The sequence below is a fragment of the Mustela lutreola genome, chromosome 7 (assembly GCF_030435805.1).
Source record: "Mustela lutreola isolate mMusLut2 chromosome 7, mMusLut2.pri, whole genome shotgun sequence".
Classification (NCBI taxonomy): Eukaryota; Metazoa; Chordata; class Mammalia; order Carnivora; family Mustelidae; genus Mustela; species Mustela lutreola.
This window is the reverse complement of record NC_081296.1, coordinates 40,539,639-40,561,457: the sequence shown is the minus strand read 5'-3', so window position 1 is coordinate 40,561,457 and position 21,819 is coordinate 40,539,639. Positions and strand designations below refer to the sequence as shown.

Genomic DNA, 21,819 nt, shown 5'->3' with positions numbered 1-21,819 from the left:
TATTTATTTTAACTATTTTGTTGAGTCAGACCCATGTGCTAATTACTATATCCTTGATTCTTTGGCATATAACTTATTCTCTAGACTTCAATACAGCTATCTTGAGCTTATTAGGCTTCTGTGGGACCACATCCTTAGTCTCTTCCTGTGGGGAGTCCTCTTCCAAGCCATTTTGTTTCATTGAAAGGGTTTACTGGGTGAAAGGAAAACACTTGTTTCCTTTCCTCACTATTCACTGAATGGTTCTTTTGTACTTCAAGTGTGTATGTTTTTTCCACACCAAGCAATTCCCCAGTTCTCTGTGAGAATCAACCTGGTGTTCTGTAGTTTAACTTAATCTTAATACTGACTACCTAGAGTTACCTCAGACCCCACAGGTTAAGGGCTCAGCCCTACAAGACTGTCCCCCTCAAACTTCGGACGCCAATCACAAGTCCAGTCTTTTCACCAAGTTATTTCATTTTTTACATGTTAAACAGTTTCATTTACCACTACATGATGTGGTTTGCCATTTGCCAACCTCCAATAACCGTTCCTTGCTATCCATCACCCAGCTTTGAAGCCCACATCACATATTTTTATTATTTTTGGTCGTGGTAGGTTGTTAAGGTTACACCCTGCTTCTGGTGGCAATGTCTGCAGGGTTCAGCTTTGTTGCAGTAATTACAACTGTGGTTTTTCAAAATAACAAATTTACATTTCCTACTATATGTTGTAGACTGTGTGTAAGCTCTGTAGAAGCAGCCTGTGGCTCCCCTCCAGAACCAAGGCTAAAGGAAAAGCCCTTATAATAGCCCTTAGCTATTATAGCTATTATGCTAGTCTCTTGACTGAATCAAGAAGGCTGGCACAAACTTGGATTATTGCTTCAAGTTTTTGCTTAGAGGTGATATGTATCACATCTGTTCACATTCTGTTGGCCAAATCATATCTCCTAGGTGATCCCCAAGTCAATAACCTAGGGATGGCCATTCTTTCTCTATGAGATGATACACAAATCACACATCTACATAGGGAGAGATACATAAATATATATGTGTGTGTGTATAATAATAATCTTGCAAGGAAACAGGAATGAATAGTTTCAATAATAATAATACAGTCTACCACAATTTAATTCCGGATGATGGACAAAAGATCAGAATTCTATATTTTAAATTTAGTCGTATATTACTTTAATATACTGTATCTGGGTTCTCCAGAGAAATAGAGCTAGTAAGAGATACTTGTTTATGTATCTATATCTATCTGTCTATATGAGAGATATTTATTTACTGTAAGGAATTAACTTACACAATTGTGGGGGCTAGAAAATCCAAAATTTTGTAAGGCAGGGGGGCAGGCTAGGAACTCACGCAGGATTTCTATGTTACAGTCAATGAGACAGAATGGCTTCTTGTCAGGGACTCTTTAGCTCTTAAGGTTTTAAAGCGATTGCTTAAGGCCTATCCACATTATCAAGGATAATCTCCTTTAACTCAAGTCAACAGATTTTAGAGGTCAGTCACATCTACAGACTACTTTCCTGGCAACATCTGGGTTCATGTTTGACAAAACAATGGGCACCATAGCTGAGCCATGATGATACAGAATTTACTGTCCATATATACGTAGTGCTATTTTGCAGATAGTAGAATATGAACACAGTGTTCTCTCTTATTGTAAAGGACAAACAAATTAGCTTGATCATAGCTAATAAACGCAGTATGTTTTGGCTGAAGATAATTGAGCACCGAAAACAGGGCTTGGCAAACTATGGCCCACTGCTTGTTTTTAGAAGTAAAGTTTTATTGGAGCACAACCGTGCTTATTCTTTATATACTGTCTATGGCTGTTTTACTCTATAATGGCTGAGTTGAGTAGTTAAAATAGAGACCGTATGGCCTGCAAATTCTAAAATATTTACTATCCAGTCCTTCACAGAAAATGTTGGCCAACGCTTAATATATAGAAGTGTTTGTCAGTCATTAATATTGGGGTTCCTGTTTTGTCATGGCCTACTCCTAGTGCAGTGTCTCTGTTCAAGGATAAGTATATTCTCATTAAACACTACAGTAGCAATATTTTATTGTTTAAAGTCACAGACTTTATTAGATTCATAAAAATTAGTGGTTTCTTTTTTTTTTAAAATATTTTATTTATTTATTTGACAGAGATCACAAGTAGGTAGAGAGGCAGGCAAAGAGAGAGAGAGGAGGAAGCAGGCTCCCCGCTGAGCAGAGAGCCCAATGTGGGGCTCGATCCCAGGTCCCCAAGATCATGACCCGAGCTGAAGGCAGAGGCTTTAACCCACTGAGCCACCCAGGCGCCCCAAAAATTAGTGGTTTCTTAATTTTTATTGCATAGCCATTCAGATTTTCTTTTAGATCACATGTAGATTTAGTTTTTATGGCTAAAATGCATATGAATGCTGTTAGTTTAAATGAATGCTGGTGTATCTTTGGGAATGGAAAGTACTTTTTGTACAAAATTTTATCAGTTTCATATTACTATAATTACAGATTTCAATGTATCTATTTTCTTTTAAGGTGGTAGAAAGGTATATTAGTGTGCTTAACTCATCCCCTTTTCCAATTAGTTATTTTTATTTTTCATGCTCTTTTTTAAGATAATGGGTAAAAAAATACTATTTCTCAACTTGACTGCTTTTGTATACTATCAATAAAATTGAATTAGACTACAAGATATATTTGTTTCCAAACCAAAGAAGAAATTGCAGCTTTAGTTAGTGGAGAGAGCATAAGCCCTGGCGTCAGACAGCCCTAGGTTTAAATCTAGTGGCTTAAAACAACAGCTACTTTATTTGCTGTTTACTGCATGGGTCAGCAATTTGAGCTGGGCTCTGTTGCATGGTTGTTCCGCTGGTCTTCTCTGGAATTACTCATGCGGCTGTTGTCTTTTGGAAGCTCCTCTAGGGGTTGGTTGGTCTAAAATGGCCATACTGATATATCTGGCATATTATGCTAGCCAGCACTGCTAGCGTCATGGTTGGGTGACTGGGATCCTGCTCTCTCAAGATCTCTGGTGCTCTAGGATAGCTTATTCATGCCGTGCTGGTAGTATGTCCAGATGGGGAGCTACAAGATCTCTTGAGACCTAGATTCAGAAGTCTTATAAGGTCTTATGCCACATCCTATCTGTCAAAATAATTTACAAGTCCAGCTCAGATTTAAGGGATGAAGAAATAAATACTATCTCTTGATGGGAAGCATGGCAAGGTCACATGGCACAAAGATGGGCTTATAGGTGTTAAAGGAATGAGTACTGGTGGGGGGCACCTGTCTGGGTGGCTCAGTCAGTTAAGCATCTCTCAGGCCATGATTCCAGGATCCTGGGATCAAACCCCACATTGGGCTCTCCACTCAGCAGGGAGTCTGCTTCTCTTTCTCCTGCTTCTCCTGCTTGTGCTCTCTCTCTTTCTCTGTCAAATAAATGAATCCTTAAAAAATAAAATAAATAAATAAATAGTAGCTGCACAATTCACCACTGTAAACTACTTAGTTTCTTTATGCCCAATTTGGAAAGAAATAACAATAGACTAGAAAAAAACAGTATGACTTGAGTTCTTCTTAAAGTTTAACAATTATGTATATATAATGCACTTAGAAGTATTTCTGAAACAATTTTGAAGTTGAATCTTTAATTTAAATATTGTGCTTTTTATTATTTATGTAAGTATTATGAAAGTAATTATTACCTTGGCTATGTATTTTTAACATGGGAGACATTTATTAAGACTCAAAGGAAGGATATCCTCTGTAAAATAAGTGTGTACGAGGAGTTGGACTTTTGTATAGAACTGTTTTATTCATTCAGTAAGTAAAAAAGAAAGCAATTAACTTCTGATGTGTTTGCAAAACCACACATTTTCCTAAAACCCTCTGTGTGTTTATATTTCTCATTTTAGATTTTAAAAATATTGGCCTGTAGTGTAAGGTTTCTATCAGGTTACTTCTTGAAGAGTCTTTTGAGTATTTGCAACATATTTTTGTTTAGCTAATGTTTCCTTACAAAGCCAAGAAAAAAATAGCCAAGTGAACAAAAAAATAGCTCTTATTTTTCATTGCGGTCAAATCTCATGAGAGGCTTTTTTATAAGTGTATCTGTTTTGCTCTTGACTTTGTTAGGAATAAACACAGAATGCTTTCTAAATCTGTCCTGTTTTGAGAGAAAAAATATATATATATTTATCTCAAAACAGGACAGATATATATATATATATATATATATATATATATATATATATATATATATAATCTATCAGACATTGGTGAAAACGTTTGTTAAAACTCACCAGAAGTATTACTCTGTTCATTGGTTGTGTGTAGGTTTGGGTAGGAGTCATAATAGACCTTCCTAATAAACCTTATATTTAAATAATTTCACTCCTGGCACTTAGGCACTTAAAGAACTCTAATTTGAATACATTTTTCTATAACATTGTCTAGGGACAAAGTTTACTTTTCCCAAATAACCACTTGGTTAACATTTTAAATCTACTTCTGCAGCTTGAAAGCTCTATTCTTGTATGATAAACATCATTTATTGTGTTTAAGATCTGCATTTATTTGGAATTTAATGCTTCTGCTAGTGAGGGAGGGTAAAATAAATGATATTACAAAATGAATGATACTTAATAAAATCAGAGAGGTGATATCCTGTCTGTATTTGTCATAAACTCTTTTGGGTGCCTAGACAAGTTTAGTAAAGGGACATTTGTTATAGGAACTTGTTAGAGGAATTTGTTAAGGAACCCCTGCAATAGGGAGGGGTATTTATACAGCAGACTAGAATAGGCCCAAACCTGGTGGTCAAGAAATCTTATCAAAGCAGTGCTTGCTAAATCTTTCTTCTCCAGTTCTTCAAAGATTTTTTTCCCCTTCAGATTTCATACCCACCTTCAGTTCTGAAGATGTTAGATTTATTATTTAAATAGTAATAATAACATTATTACTACCTTTTTGGTCTCCATGGTATTTTTATGAGAGAAATTCCATTAAAGAAAGATTTCGCTTGTTACTGTCTTGGTCAGAAATGTGCTCAATGGCTTATAATTTTCCCTTTCCCTTATTTGTTTCACTGAGTCCTAAGTACATACTTCCAGTGGTGCAGTGGCAGGCTTGAGAGAGAAAGAAAAGCGGATGGGGCATAATTAAATAAAGATTAAAGAAAAATGAGAAAGGGAAGAGAGAGGGGCCAGGGATAGAGATGCTGGATGGATGTACAGCTTTTGTTTTTCTGGTTTATTTTAACATTCTTTGCTTCTTCTATTACGTAAGCTCTAATTTGCAGGTTATATAAGGCGGGGGTGGGTGATAAATAACCTTTGGACCACATGGAATGAGGGAAATATTTTTAATTATCACCAATCCAATGAACTGTAGAACAGTTCTTAATTGTGCAGCCTAATCTGTAAGGAATGTTTATGCTTTGTGAGCTTTGCTTTCTGCTGTTTGCTCAGTTTTCAGCTGCGGCAGAGCTTGTCTTGGGTTTAGTAACCAGGATTGTTGATAATTGTAGAGTACTATCAGTGCCTGTTCATTGGTTCAATTAGGTATTTAGGGCAGTTTGCCTAAACGTACATGTTGTTTAGTTTATATTTAGGATTTTTTTTTCCAACTGGAGAAGACTTTATTTAGTTGCCCCTATGTTCTTTTTATTTGAGGAGACTTATCTTGTAGATGTGATTGTGAAATCCTATTTTTGGAGGTGCTGTCATTCCTTTTATGGTGGATTTTTTAGTGTAGTTCATTGCCAGGTTTGTTCAGCTCTCTAGCTCTGATGTGGGCGAGGTGGATTTTAATATCTATGATGTTAAAATAATTGATTAATCTTATAAACATTTCAAGGCTAGTTGAGATTTAGCTGGTTATTTTTAAATTCTTGGAAGTGAAAAAAAAATAGTAAGCTGGGATGAATTTTTCTTTTTAGTCTTGATTCTAAAGTGGCCAGAAGATCCCTATGAAAAAGAATGGTCTTTTGAAAAATGTGTAAGACACGTGGGGAAACCTACTTTTAAGTTTGGTGGTACCTGCCCTCACCTCCCTCATCTCATTCTGTGATCCTTTGTACTCATTATATGTCAACTATGTTGGCCTTCTTCCAAATATGCTAAACTGCTTTCACTAGTTGATGCCTCCATCTGAGATGGAAATTCTCACAGGCCGGCTGCTACTTTTCATTTGAATCCCGTCATCAATATCACCTTCTCACAACTTTGGGGTTACCAGTCTATCCACTCTAATCAATCGCCAGCATTCCATCATATCTCCCCCTCTGTTCTCACCGGATACTTTCTGGGTTTCCTTAATTGCTTACCTTATCTTATCCTATTAGAACATCAAATTCCATTAGAAGAGAGCCTCTGGTAGTTTAAGGCTTTGATGGTTGTGATGGTTTTACGGGTGTATACTTATCCTCAAACTCACTGAGTTTATGCATTAAATATGTAGAGCTTTTTGCACTTCAGTCATGCTTCGATAAAGTGGTTTTTTAAAAAAAGAGACTTAGGCTGGCTTATTCACTGCTGTATCCCTCGTGCCATTCATGACATGTAGTGGGTGCTTCTAAAAGTTTAGATATGCAAATGTGGAATTTTTCATCCTTTTTATTTTTTTATTTTTTGCTATGAAGGACATCTAAACCTATGTTTAAAATACACTTGCATTTTTACATCAAAAATTTATTTTCAGGTGATTAGAGAAGTGGAAACGACATAATTAATGGAAAGCACTGGACAAGAGGTTGTAATAATAGGATTCTCGAATTATTCTGCAACTAATTATAATGGACAAAATTTCACTAGGAGTAGTGATTCAGTATCTGCATTTACAACATGAGAAACAGTGTTCACGTTTTCATGTGATGAGGCTGAAGAGATTTGTAGGGGCAACACTGCTCAGGAAGTCATAGACTCCATTAAGGAATTTTGTCTTTGTCCTACAAGAATAGAAAAGTGCTGAAGCATATTAAGTGGGGTGGGACAGTGTACATGGAAGGGAGTGCTAGTGGTACTGGTATGACTAGGTTTACATTTCAGAAAAGCCACTCTGGCTACAGTGTAGAGAATATAGAGAAGGGTTAGAATGAATATGGCCAGACCCGTTCAACACTGTGGTCGTCCTGGTGAGAAATGCTGCTAACTTGAAGTAGGATAATAATGGTGTACATGACAGTGAGCTGTGGGGTTTGAGCAATAATGGGGAATTGAAATCACCAGGATTTGGTGATGGAAGACCAAGGGGATGGAAGGTATTAAGACTTGATTTTTAGATTTCTGTCTTATATAACTAGATAGATCATGTCTTTGTTTGATGCATTACTGCAGTTTAGAATACGATCAGATTTCAGGAGGATCCCTTTCTGCATAGATGCTCAGTAAATTTTTATTGAACAACTAAATTATCCAGTCCTCTGGCAGTTCTCCAGTACTTGTTTTCTAAACCGTATAAAAGACAACAATATCTTGCTACTTCTTTTTATGTTATGGGCTTTTTATTTTGGGGTTCATGGACTCCATATTTGTAGGGAGATCAGTGAACTCTGAAAATAAATGTGAATTTTTCCAAGTATGTGCTTATATATAATTAAAGAAGGATTCATTGCTTCCATCAGATTCTTAAAGGGGTCCATGACACCAAAATTATTAAGTATTTTTGTTAAATAATTAGATATTTTGACTCCTCTTGGTTTTAAACAATTTTCTTTGAAAGTTTTACTGTTATCCTGTATATTTCTCTTTGGAATAATCAATAAAAAGTTGCCTTTAGGTTAAAATGGGCCATCAGTCATTTTGACTGTAATCTATCGAGTCTACCTCTTAAATATAAGTATTTTATGTGGATTTGCATATATTTTAAAGTCTCCTTGATTATTAACATCTATAAATTTCTTCTCAGGAGACCTTCTATCCTAAATATTGAGTCAATGAGGCAACTGTTGGATTCAATGTAGGTTTAAGACAAATCTTGATTAGATCTTCTATAGAATAGAGATTAGAGATTAATATACAGCATTTTTAATAATGGTCTTTCTGCATGGTGGAATTATACGTTCTGTATTTTAACATACAAACTGAAGTGTATTATATATTTGCTACACTGGAAGTGTATTACTTTTATAGCATTTTAAACATTTTATAATTTTCAAAAAAGGTATGAATTTACAATTGATATTAATATGAGGGAGTCATTATCAAAACTTTTAAGTGACTTCCTTTATGTTGATTTGGAGTTTAAAGTTACCATCCCATTAGGTCTAGAAAGCAAAATAACTACTTGTGTTAGAATGTCCTGTGTATTCTCTAGAAACAGCTGTATTTTTACATTTACTGTATATATTTTGGCTTTCTGTGTTCTGAGTTTGATGAATATCTTTTTTTTTTTTCAAAAGACTGCATGCAGTCCCTGATTTTAGAAGGGTATTTATTGTAATATCCAATAAACATTAGTGCTCCTTAAAAAACTTATTGCTTCTTTTTAGAATGCTTCCATTTGATATCACAGGGCTTATCTTGTTAGCATATGCCTGTGGAGTCATTAAAGTATGTTAAAATGTTAATAGTTTTAATCCAGAGAGGATGTGCTGCATTTCCTGCCATATCAATGAGTCTGCAAAGGGCATTGGTGTTTAAGCAATATAATGTAATATAGATTACAAATTTATACGCCAACCAGATTTATCAGACCCTGTATCAAGTGTGTGAAATATATAGAAGTTGAGAGAATAACTTACTATAATGAATCCAGATGAACCTATAACTCAGCTGGAACAGTCAAGCTATAGCTAATCTTGTTTGGTCTATACCCTCACTGCCTTTTTTTTTTTTAAAGATTTTATTTATTTATTTGACAGACAGAGATCACAAGTAGGCAGAGAGAGAGGAGGAAACAGGCTCTCAGCGGAGCAGAGAGCCTGATGTGGGGCTCGATCCCAGGACTCTGAGACCATGACCTGAGCTGAAGGCAGAGGCTTAACTCAGGCACCCCCCTCACTGCCTTTTTTTTTTTTTTTAAGATTTTATTTATTATTTGAGAGAGAGCATGAGCGAGGAGAAGGTCAGAGGGAGAAGCAGACTCCCTATGGAGCTGGGAGCCCGATGCGGGACTCGATCCCGGGACTCCGGGATCATGACCTGAGCCGAAGGCAGCCGTCCAACCAACTGAGCCACCCAGGCGTACCCCCCTCACTGCCTTTTTAAAAAAAGATATTAATTATGTTATTGTGAGAGATTACATTTCTTTCATTTTATTATTTCTATTTTTAATTGTGCTAAAAAACAGGTACAGTTTACCATTTCACCCACTTTCAAGTGTATAGTTCAGTAGTGTTAAGTATATTCACATTATTGTGTAATTGGTCTCCAGAATTTTTTCATCTTGCAAATCTGAAAAGCTATTTCCATTAAACAATAACTCTTCACTTCCCTCTTCCTCCAGCTCCTGGTTATCACCATTTTACTTCCTTTATTTTACCACATTATGATTTGACTATTTCAGATACCTCATGTAAGTGAAACTATACAGTATTTGTCTTTTGGGGGACTGGTCTGTTTCATTTAGCATAATATCCTCATGATTTATCCATATCATAGCATGTGACAGGATTTCCTTCCATTTTATAGCTGAATAATGTTCCATTGCATGTGTATATCACATTTTGTTTATCTTTTCATTCATCAGCAGACATTTGTGTTACTTCCACATCTTGTCTATTGTGAATAATGCTGTTGTGAACATCACTGGACAGATCCCTCTCTGACTTTGCATTAATCATGTACTAGTTCCATTTTAAATTTTTAAAAATTTTTTGAGGAAATGCCATCCTGTTTTCTGTTGTAGCTACACCATTTTTCGTTCCCACCAACAGTGCACAGGGGCCCCACTTTCTCCACATTTTTGTCAACACTTACTGTTTTCTGTTTTTTGATAGTTATTCTCATTATGTGAAGTGATAGCTCATGATTTTGATTTGCATTTCCTTAATGATTACTCATGTTGAGCATCTTTTTGTATGTTTGTTGGTCATCTGTGTATTATCCTTGGGGAAATGTCTATTCAAGTCATTTGGCAATTTTTAATTGGGTTATTTGTTTCTTTGTTACTGAGTTATAAGGGTTCTTCATATACTCTGCGTATTAGCCCTGTATGTAACATAATTTGCAAATATTTTCTCCCATTCCATAGTTCGCCCTTGCACTAATTTATTGGTTGTGTCCTTTGGTGTACAGAAGTTTTTGTTTTGATGTACAGAAGTTTTTAAGTTCAGTGTAATCCCATTTGTCTGTCTGATTTTGCTTTTGGTGTCCTATGTTAAAAAATCATTGTCAAATCCAGTGTCATGAAGTTTCCTCTCTATAATTTCTTTTAACAGCTTTGTGGTCACATCTTAAATTTAGGTCTTAATCATTTTAAGTTAATTTTTGTATATGGTGTAAGATAAGGGGCCTAACTTCATTATTTTGCATGTGGATATCCAGTTTCCCCGGCACCATTAGTTGAAGAAACTCTCTTCCCCAGTGAGTAGCCTTACAACCTTGAAGATCATTCGACAACATACATGAGGGTTTATTTCAATAGTTCTCTATTTTGTTTCATTGGTCTATGTATCTGTCTTTATCCCAGTACTGCACTTGTTTTGATTACTGTAGCTTTATAATATGTTTTGAAATCATTAGTATGAGACCTCCAATTTCGGTTTTCTTTTTCAAGATTATTTGGCTATTTGAGTTCCCTTGAGATTCATATGAATTTTAAGATGTTTTCTGTTTCTGCAAAAAAAAAAAAAAAACAACAACAAAAAAACACAAAGGCATTGGAATTTTGCCAGGGATTATATTTAATCTGTAGATTGCTCTGGGTAGTTTTGATATCTTAACAGTATGAAGTCTTACAAGCCACGAACACTACCTTTCCATTTATATGTGCATTCTCTAGTTTCTTTCAGCAATGTTTTGTAGTTTTCAGTGTACAGATCTTTCACCTCCTTGATTATTTGTTTTTAATGATTGTATTTTTAAAAATATTTTTATTTATTCAGAGAGAGAGAGCACATGAGAGTGCACAAGCAGGGAGTGACAGAGGGAAAAGGAGAAGCAGGCTCCCTGCTGAGCTGGGAGCCAGTTGTGGGGCTCAATCCCAGGACTCTGGGATCATGACCTGAGCCAAAGGCAGAAGCTTAACCAACTGTACCACCCATGTGCCTCAAATTATTGTATTCTTTTTAATGTTACTCTAAGTGGAAATGTTATCTTAATTTCGTTTTTGGGTTGTTCACTTTTAGTCATAGGAACACAGTTGATTTTCTGTGTGTTGATTTTGTATCTTGAAACTTTGCTGAATTTGTTTATTCTAACAATTCTTTTTCTTGTGGAAATTTTTTTGGGTGTTTTTACATACAAGATCATGTCATCTACAAACAGAGATAATTTTACTTCTTTCTTTCTAGTTTTTATAAAATTTCCTTTTTTGTTTTGCCTAAGTGCTCTGGCTGGGACTTCCAAAACTGTGAATAAATGTGGTGAGAATGGGAAAAGCTGATCTTAGAGGAAAAGCTTGCTTCTTTCACCACTAAGTTGTCAGCTTTTCATATATGGCTTTTTAAAGCCCATATATGGGCTTTTCATATATGGCCCTTATATGTTCAAGTGGTTTCCTTCTATTTCCAGTTTGTTGAATGTTTTTATCATGAAAGATGTTTGAATCTTATCTAATGCTTTTTCAGCATCAAATGAGATGCTCATGTGGTTTCTGTCCTTAATTCTGTTAATGCGGTGTATTACATTAATCAGTTTTCATATGTTGAACCATCCTTGCATTCCAGGAATAAACCCCACTTGGTCATGGTGTATAATCCTTATAATGTGCTATTTAGAGGAAAGCAAACTGCACCCCGACCTCCCTCTCAGAGAGAAGCCTCAGTCTGTTCCCCTTTAGGTGCTGCAAGCACTTAAGTTCGCCCTTGGAGAACTCACCTCGCTGGGAGAGCACGTTTCTAGTGACGGTCCCTGGAGACGCAGGAACTCCTGCTTGTACCCAAAACCACAACAGCGGTGGCTGTCTGGGCAGCTCTGGACCTCCAGAGAGGTTCCAAGCAGTGATGGCACACTGAGATTTTCCCGCTGGCCTGGTCTGGGAGTGCCTGGTCTTCCTGGGTCCGAGGGCACTGGGCTGGCGCCTCTGCGCACCTCTCTCAGGGGAGGGTGGGGCACGCACTTCTCAGGCTCTGATAGCACTGCATGGCACGCGTGTGGAGACTGCAAAAAGGCTATGCTTCTGCTGTCTGGCGAGGCTCCCAGCCCCTCACTAGACCCAACGATCTCTTAGGCACTCTGGCAGTTCAGGGACCAAGACCTGGTTTCTCCACTGCACTCTCTCTGGCTCAGCTCCAGGGGTGGCTGTCCTGGGTCCGGGGACTTAAGCCCCTAACTGCCCCGATTCCCACAATTTCCCCTTGTGATTTTTTGCTCTTTTTGAGCGCTTTCAGCCAGACTCCAAGTTAATGCTGGTCCCCAGACGCAGGGCACTCTTGTATTGGAGTATTACTTTCCTATGGATCGCCTCTCGTGGCTCCCTCCCCCTTTTGTTTATCTTCCGATATCAGTCCCATGTTCCCACTCCGCTTTACCTACCCACTGGCATCTTCTGCCCCCGTAGAGATCCAGACGTGTATAATTCTGATCTCAGGCTGATTTCTTGGGTGATTGGAGTTTTTTGGTGGGTAATCAGCTCACTTTAGGGTACAGGTTGAAATGGCGCCTCCTCCTACTTCCCCGCCATCTTGTCTCCCCTCTATAATGTGCTGTTGAATTCAGTCAGCCCTCTGATTGTTTTGATTCTTTTTGAAGCAAAAAGCAGACATAAGCAGTAAGCTGGTAAATAAACATGATACGATGGCAGATACTGATGGGTATTATGAAGAGAAGTAAAACAGGGCAAGAAGGTTAAGAGTGGTAGGACCAGGGGCACCTTGCTGGCTCAGTCAGTAGAGCATGCAGTTCTTGATCTTGGGGTCATGAGTTCAAGCCCATGTGGGGTGTGGAGTTTAAAAAAAGTGGTAGGAGTAGAGTAAGGCTAGGGTTGTTTAGATATGAAGTTTGGGAAGCCTCCTGAGGAAATGTCTTTTTAGAAAGTGAGAGAAGAATCTGTAGGCAGGGGGACAGTAAAATGGGACTTCGAGCTTTTGAGAAATAGCTAGCAAGGAGGGTGTGAGAGTAGGAACAGGAGATTGTGACAGAGAATGGAGAGGCTCAGGAGGACGACAGTAGAGGAGGGCACATAAATCCTGTCTTCCTGAAGCTTAACATGCACAGTTGCTTACATGTTTTTATTACTTGTTACAGATTTCCTCCTTTTTATTTCCTTTGCAGTCCTATTTCTAGATAGAATGTGCTTGCTTTGTTAACCTAAGGACAGGGCCCAAGTTTCATCCCAGATTTCCTCTGTAGAAGAGTGAAATAGAGTGGAGTCTTAAGGTCTAGCCAAGACTCCATTGTGATGTCTAATGTGATTTGGGGAAAAAAAATAATTGTCTCAATATATTATGGTGTATGAACTTACATATTTTATAATTAGAATATGTGCCTAATATTATAAAGTTAGTAGGAAGTGGATTGAAGTGGATGAAGTTCATAACAGTTTTTAACTGGCGGCATGATCTATATAGTATAGCAGTTAACCTCCTTCCTATAAACACTTGTGTTGGAATGTTTTGCATTGCCATGAAACAGTTTTCCCAAATTCGTCTTTTTGGAGGAAGTATAAATTACTGTCATGCTACCATGGTAACAGAAGGTAAGAAACAGCCTGGAACTCACAGATGTTTGTTGTTTTCCTTGATAATGGAAGGAACTTTGGTACAAGTATTGTTGAACGTCATAAAGAATGTAAAGTGGTCTGCTTTGTCCCCAAATGGAGTTGTATTTACAGTCTGGCCCAGTGTTCAATATGCATTTGCCTCCTTTAGTAAAAATCTGCTTATTTTTTTTGTAATTCCTAAATCCAGATAATTTGATTTTCAACTGATAAAATACTTACTTGTCATATCAGCCAGGGCGCTAAACTTAGAAATTAAGAGTAGTAAGTTAAATTTAAAATTTGTTGAAAGTATTCATCATAACACAGTCTACTTAGTGTCTTGGCAGTGCCTCTGGCTCTTCTCATTTCTCATGTTAGGAGACAGACTGGCAGCGGTTGTAAACTGAAACCTGGTTGTATGCAGCAAGCCTGATAGGACTATGAAGGAAAATGGAGAAAATTTGAAAACATTACTCTGTGTGTGTGTGTGCGTGTGTGTGTTAAATTAGGGTATGACACATTTGCTTAAAATAGCATTTTGTATTCTGTTTATCAAAGCAATTATAACTTCATGATAGATCCTAAGACTGAAACTGGTTTTAAACACCGTCTTGTGGAATAGCCAAATTTGCCTCTTAACAGTATTGTCATAACGTCACTCGATGTATAAGAAGCACGTTTTACAATGTGTTCTGAGTCGTTTGTCTCCTGTAGACCTGAAATCTATTACTCAGAGGAGAAGCATGCGTTTACAGTATATTCTTAGCTGCCCCTCTCTATCACTCAGCTGTCAAGGCCTATGGAATCTGAAATAGAACCTGACCAATGGGAGGCTGTCTCCGCACTGTTTACGGGAGGATTCGGAGGTGGACGCTTTTGTCATGCACAGCAGCCTCTGTGTTGCAGTGTTGAGGCAGCAGGATGTAGAGGGCTGGTCAGCTTTTCCAGTGGAGTCCGTGAGGGGGACAGCTTCAGAGAAAGACAGCTTCTAAACATTAAGAAATCAGAGGAGTTACAGTACCTGACTTGGGGCTGCTCCATAAGGAAGATAATCTTCAAGCGTTATGAAGGCGGAGAAGGATCCTGAAGACGAAGAAAATATCGCTAGAGATCCAAGCTAAGTGTAGCCCAGCATGAAGACTGTGGAACAGGAAGATTTGTAAAACGAGGGACGGAGTCACTGGTTAGGAGTTTGTCTGAGGGCGTGCTTTGTGAGCCACAGAGCTTTGTAACTTAATGCCCAGTAGTTTGCTGCTCGCAACCAGAGACTAAATCCTGTCTATGATGAACTGTTGGTTTTCTTGTGCTCCCAAGAACAGAGTAGGTATCCCTGCTGTCTAGTGTCATGAAGGACTTGCGCTTGGGCTTTCTGAGCTGTATTTTTGTAAAATGTACTGCTGTTTAATTAATTTTAGTCTCTCTGCCTTCTCTTCTTTCTGATGTATTTGATGAGCAGCAGATTGGGGTTAGTGATAGCAAACGACAGTTCTTGTTTCTTTTTCTGGGGTTTTAGAAAGCACACAATAGAATCTTAGTAATTGAGCAGTATTTCTGTTAACTGACAGTGGACAGGAATGGAAAACGGTGCTTGGTGAAGTGGAACTGAAAAATCCCATGATAATATGAGACTTGCTTTAGGCTTTTACAGGTTTTTTTCCCCTTGTTTTAGAGAGCTCCTTTCTCCAGCTGGCGTTTTACTTGGAAATAAAGTTGAGGTGGTTTTAACTGCAAGGATAAACTAATCAATTTCAAGCAAGTATCTCTGTGTTAAACAGGACTTAATCCCTAAGGCATTTGAAAACCTAAGTCTTATCTTAAGCCTGCTTCTATGCCACTCCCCAATTTAGAGTCTGTAAACTGTTTTGTTTTAAAGCTAAAGAAGGGGGGATGCCTCAAATGTAGTTGAGTCTTTGAGCCAGTAAATAGGCCTAGTCTCCATGCTGACAATTTGAGCTTTTCAAGTTAGAATGAAGTGGGCTCATCTCCAAATTTAACTAATTTGGAGACAACGATGCTGAAGTCTTTGTAGGTATTTGAACTGGATTCCATGGAAACATTGCTTTTCAGAAGTAGGTTAAAATTTTAATGTATCTATCTTTTTTCATATTCAATTTTCATACTTATTTTCACTTCAAGTATTTAATGAAGACACTGCTTACTTAGCTAGAAAGTTGGTGTTTTGTGTTGCTGTTTGAAGGGGAGAGGTAATAGAAAGTTAATCCCACTGATCAGACAGAGGATATGCTTCATATAACAGATTCATTTCTTTTCTCCCTCAGAGGTTCGTTTTGCTATTTGTGGACACAAGAATTGCTTTGTAAGTTTCAGTGAAAAATAGGTACATCTTTCTTTGTTCTAGAAATAGTACTGGGCTTAGTACAGAATTTAGCAATAAGTTTACATATATTTTAAAAGGCTAAAACCTTAACATGGTTAAATAGTGTGTATTTTAGTTCTGGGTTCTACATTTCCGCCTACTAAGAAAAAAATCCAAGTTATTGGCCTTAAAATGTCTTGCATATGTTTTCTCCAAAGTTAAAAATAACCTTGATACGGGGCGCCTGGGTGGCTCAGTGGGTTGGGCCGCTGCCTTCGGCTCAGGTCATGGTCTCGGGGTCCTGGGATCGAGTCCCACATCCGGCTCTCTGCTCCAAGGGGAGCCTGCTTCCTTCTCTCTCTCTGCCTGCCTCTCTGCCTACTTGTGATCTCTCTCTGTCGAATGAATAAATAAAATCTTTAAAAAAAAAAAATAACCTTGATACAATTAAAATATATATTATGTGGTACATCCTCCTATTTAAAAAATTGCCTTTGATCTTCCTCTTAAAACATGTACTGAGTTTTTATTAAAACCAAAAATCTTTTTTAAACAAAAACAATGTATGTTGAAAGTAAAAAAGAAGGAAGAAAATGAAAGTCACCTGAAATCCTATTGTCTTAGGGATTTTAAAATAGTTAATACTTTAGAGTCTTTGTTTTTTCTATGTAGAGGTTTCTTTTTATCCTAGTGTATAAGATTAATGAATTGCTTCCTCTGTTGAGACAGAGACAGAGTATATGTGAATGTAGGTAAGTGTCTAATTTGCCTCCATAAATATATTTCCAACAGTACTTTTTAAGCAGGCTGTGTGAGTCTGTGGATGTCTTAAAATGTGTACAGAATTCCATTGCATCTAAGGTCTTGGAAGATAGGTGACCACAGCCAAATATGAAAGCAGGAGGTAGAGACTAGGAGAACTGATTTTGGAAATCACTGGAAAGCACACTGATTTTGGAAATCATGAGAAGTCTTGGTTGGGTTTGGCTGCTGAGGTCTTTTAACATCCCTGGAGTCTTGACTTTTCCCATCTGTTAAATGGGGATGATGATTTTAGTTCACTGGGGTCGTTTGGTTGATTCCTGCCTGGCACAGATTGGTGTTCAACAATTACTAATTTCTTTTTTCTGAAGGCAAAGAAAACAGAGAACATGAGAAACGTGCTTTTTCTCAAAATTAGACCTTAAAATATTTCTTGAAGGTCATGTTCTTTGGAGAGGCTCTTCTCATGAAATGTGGGATGCAGTGGAGATTGAGTGATGTTTTATGCAGTACTGCTCTCCGTTCTCTTTTCCTTCCTTCTTGAGAAAGTCTTAAATATAGTATAGAGAGTAGGCCATGTTTATATATGTTTTTCCTTTTTGTAGCATGCAGCAGATTGGAACAAATATGATGACCGATTGATGAAAGCGGCGGAGAGGGGAGATGTAGAAAAAGTTTCCTCAATCCTTGCTAAAAAGGGCACCAATCCAGGCAAACTAGATGTGGAAGGCAGATCTGCGTAAGTATTACTGATGACAATTCCCTCAAGGGAATTTGGGTAGACCCTTGGGACACAAGTGAAATTTGTGAATTGTGGCTGTCAAGGTATCAACTTAAAAAGGCTTTATCAAAACCCATGCTATAAAATCCTTCAAACATCGCTTTCAAACATTATGGACTAATAATTTGTTCTCAGTGTTTAAGAGATTTTCAATCTAGAGAGAATACTAAAATATTACCCAGTGGTCTAGTTGTTTAGTCTGAACTCCCAATCTGTTTTTATATTTGGGTCATTATTTTAAGTGAGAATGTTCAGAACAGAAAGGGAGGCAGAACAACTAGAGTGGCTTAGGGAAACATAGGTTGTGATCTCATCCTTTGGTTTTTGGGTCACTGAGAAGGACTACTGGCTTGTTTCCCTGTTTAGCTTTTCTCCCACCCCTCCCCATCTTCTTCCCTTCCCTTCCTGTTGAGGATGGGTTAAAGGGGAGGTGTACATTCTGTTACTGCCCTCTGTGATTACAGCGGTTAAAACCTTATCTGGGAAACCTTCCAAAGTTAGAGGTTAAAAGTCTCATTTCCTAAAGTTCCTCTCAGTCTTGCACGAGTTTATTTAGAATATTATAACTGGAAACCAGATACTAAATATAGAAATGAATATTAGGAAGTGGATAGTTAATGTTTAATGTAGATCACTACCTTAGGATGCTTAAATATTCAAGTATAGGAAAAAGAGCAAAGCATGACATAAAAATCAAGTAGCTTTTAATACCAATAAAGTTTGAAAAGTTCAAATTTTTTAATACTGTTTCAATTTTTTCAAATGGTTGATTTGATAGCCACAGAAACATTGCTTCAGTCCTGCTCCTGTTTTTGCTAAACTTTGAGCTATTTCTGTAAGGCTCACAGTATAAGCAGTGACACTTTAATATCTAAAAGTGACTTTATTTTTTGTGTTTCTTTTTTTACCAAACGTCAAGATGTTAGAAGATGAAGGAAATCTTTGGGATGAAAATCGTCAGTGAAACCTTATTTCTTCAGTTCCGCCCAACCATGCTTTGAATGTTTTGAGTGAACAGTTGCTTGAGTTACTGTTCATATTTTTTCAATCTGAGATTCAGTTTTGAGTGAAATTATTTGTATTAATGGTCAGAGTTATAAAAATCTGGAATAATTTGATGAACTGTGAACTTCAGTTTGTTAAGACGTATGAGTAGTATTAGTCTCTGAGGTTTTCACTATAGGAAATAGAATTCTTTTAGGATTCATGGGATAAGATATTTTCCTTTTGCTACTCACACACAGACTGTATTCTTCCTTAATTAGAGCATTTTGTATTTAGTCAAGTATGGGACATGTTACAAACACTTTCTTTTAGTTCAAATGACTTTTGGTTTGTTTTAGTTCTGAAATTTAAGACAGAAGTAATATGTGCTTCTTGACCTCGATCCAGTTTCAAAAATGAAATATTTGAAGCCTGGCCAGAGCACTGCAAGGATTTGTTTTCTTCCCTGTTCACCTCTCTCCTGGGGAATAGCCCATTGCCAAAGCAAAACAGGGCAGATTCACCAGGAATCCCCACTGCCACTTGGAAAGCCGGTTACCAATTCCTGTCTCGCCATCCCCTCAGGCTGTCAGAAGTGCTCTTTGGCATCCCAGCTGTTTTCTCTGGAATCAGCAAATGTTCCTCGGCAAAAAATGGCTTCAGATACCAAGCTTACCTCTCAGGGCCTCTTTCCCTCCCCGTGTCCTGGCCTAGTGGTTTTTCACTGTCTTAGCTCACTGATACCTTCCAACATATGTCTTACAGTTTACGTGGCTCTTCTCATTGTTGTCAGAAATCGTCCACATTACCTGGATTTCGTATTATGGAAGCAGTAACATGCGTCTAGTTTAAAAAAAGACAAAGTTGACTTTTTAAATTAAAAACGAGTATTTCTGTAAAGTAGTTTTTCAGATTTCCTTTACAGCTCTTTGCATACACTGTAGTGATCGATAACATCTTCCTTCTGAAGTCTGCTATTTATATCACATCCGCATTAATAATGTATTGTAGATGTGTTGTGATTTCTGCCCTTTAGGACAACATCAGCGTAATGTTGATTTATTTTGAAGAAAAATGTCTTCCAAATTTTTGGAGCTAAGAAAGGGAAACAAGCAAACAAAAAAATGTTCCCTCCAAGATTGTGAAACCTTTACTTGAAGAATATTACCATTTCTCAGAAGGTTCTAACAGTGTATGGCATAGTATAATTAATGTAATTCCATACTTTGGTGTCACAGAGATCAATACCCTTAGCCTTACAGCAATTTAATTCCACTCTAAGAAGAACTTTCTTGGTTCCTATGAACATAATTATTCCTTTTATTAGAAGCATCTCTGTTTCTCTAATTCAACCTATACACAAACCTCCTTTATTTTACTTAGTAGTGCTTGGTCTCTGGTTTGCATTTACATCCGTCATAATACGAGTAGAGATACATGGCCAAGTGTTGTAATATCTGGAAATGAATTTGCAACCTAGCTCCAGATTTTGTCTCTAAGCATTCAGATATTCAAATATTTGAGGGCCCATCATCTGTCTGGTACGTAGATTGGTCTGGGAATATAGTAGGAAGCAAAACAGGCAAAAATCCCTGCTTTCACTGAGTGTAGAGTTGAGTGGGAAGAGACTGGTACACTTATAAAGATAATAAATCTTGAATTTATATATCATTTTGAAAATATGTGTTTCGATATAGAATAGTAAAGGCAGGGATTGGAAAAGTTGGAATACTATGGTTTCAGGAAATGGGGAAATGTAAAAATTTTAAACAGGATGTTTAGGGAAGACCCCTCTTGAAAGTGTGATACAGAGTTTGTCTGTATCTAGGCCGCTTGCCGAGCACTTGTATATCCTTTATCTCCTGGCATCTTCATAGTGGTTATTGTACTTGGTTACGGGTCAGTTGTATTTTGACCTGTGGTCAGCATCCTTTGTCGGCAAGCGCTCCTCTCCTGTCCTTACTTAACAGTTTGGATTTGGTGGCGTATAGTCAGTCGGTCACTGTCCATTCTTAGGGCACACAAAATATTTCTGTAAATGTTTGTTGATTAATAAAGTATTAAATGATCAAAGAAACAGTGGGATATTTTCTCTTGTATCTTGAATACCTGATGGCTTAAAGTCGGTTTTTTAAGCAGGCTTTTCTTGCCTTATTAGGAAGTTTGTCATGGCTGTGTGTGCAAAACTTCACCTACTCATACAGGTCTATGAACAAAGGGGAAGAATTAGGTGGCAGTTGTGGCTACTTTGGGGGAAGAGGACACCAGCTCCTCCACGGCTTTCCAAGTATAGCTTAGTTTGTTGTTTTGAAGGCTTTTCCATGTGAATTCTAAAGAGAAGGGACAAGTGTTTGATCTGTGTTTGGCCTTAGCGTTCTGCTCTAACTTCATTTGTTGTGGCAGTTTCGGTATACTTGAAACGAAGCAAAATGATCTGGTAGAAGTTTTTCAGTGCATTCCAGCATTGATGCCTGTACTACCGAGTACTAATAAGCTATAGAGTTAGTGGTATTATTGTATAAATTTTCTTTTATTACGACTGTTGCACATTGGAACATTCCATTGGTTATAAGGAGGTATTTCTGGAGAGTATTGACTCCTTATGTAAATTTGGGTTAAAATTAATTTTTCAGCAATAAGGGATAGGTTTCTTTTTTCTAGTAGAAAATACATAGATATTTTATGTAGATTTTAAAATATGTGTGTGTGTGTGTGTGTGTTGAATAAAAGGTGACATTCTGTAACATTTAAGTCGATGTTTCATAGTTTCTGTGGCATAACATATATTTTCTTTTTGTTCAGCTTCCATGTTGTGGCCTCCAAGGGGAATCTTGAATGTTTGAATGCCATCCTTATGCATGGAGTTGACATTGCCACCAGCGACACTGCAGGTCAGTTGCTGCCATAGTCAGTTATTAAACAGAAAAGGAGGACAAGCCTTATCCACTGCCAGCGTTTTTCAGACCGAACTGTGATTTAGAGAGAGACACCCTCAATTTTCTGTTTTTTAAAATGGTTTAGAAAACCATCATTGTTGGTCTCGGAGAGGTAAAGCACAGGGAATTGAGACAGGATTGCTGATCTGATGAGTATTTGGAGACCTGAGGTCCAGTGCTCGTCTTCGTAATATTATAGGATCCTAAAGTCTCAAGAGTTAGAAGAACCTGTAGGGGCCATTTAGT

General features: G+C 37.5%; 1 protein-coding gene across 4 annotated transcripts in view; it reads left to right on the top strand.

The window, feature by feature from the left end:
* Positions 1–21,819, top strand: part of UACA (uveal autoantigen with coiled-coil domains and ankyrin repeats) — an 87,405-nt gene that overhangs the window by 27,855 nt on the left and 37,731 nt on the right. Inside the window, exons 1-3 of one of the 4 annotated variants that reach the window (XM_059180541.1) lie at positions 14,674–15,113; positions 17,478–17,611; positions 21,440–21,528. In XM_059180541.1, coding sequence (XP_059036524.1) covers positions 15,075–15,113; positions 17,478–17,611; positions 21,440–21,528 — 262 coding nt within the window. In that variant the 5' untranslated portion in view covers positions 14,674–15,074. Of the gene's footprint in view, positions 1–14,673; positions 15,114–15,842; positions 15,863–16,074; positions 16,111–17,477; positions 17,612–21,439; positions 21,529–21,819 lie in introns of those variants that run through there. The other 3 variants (XM_059180542.1, XM_059180544.1, XM_059180540.1) reach the window with 3 other exon arrangements.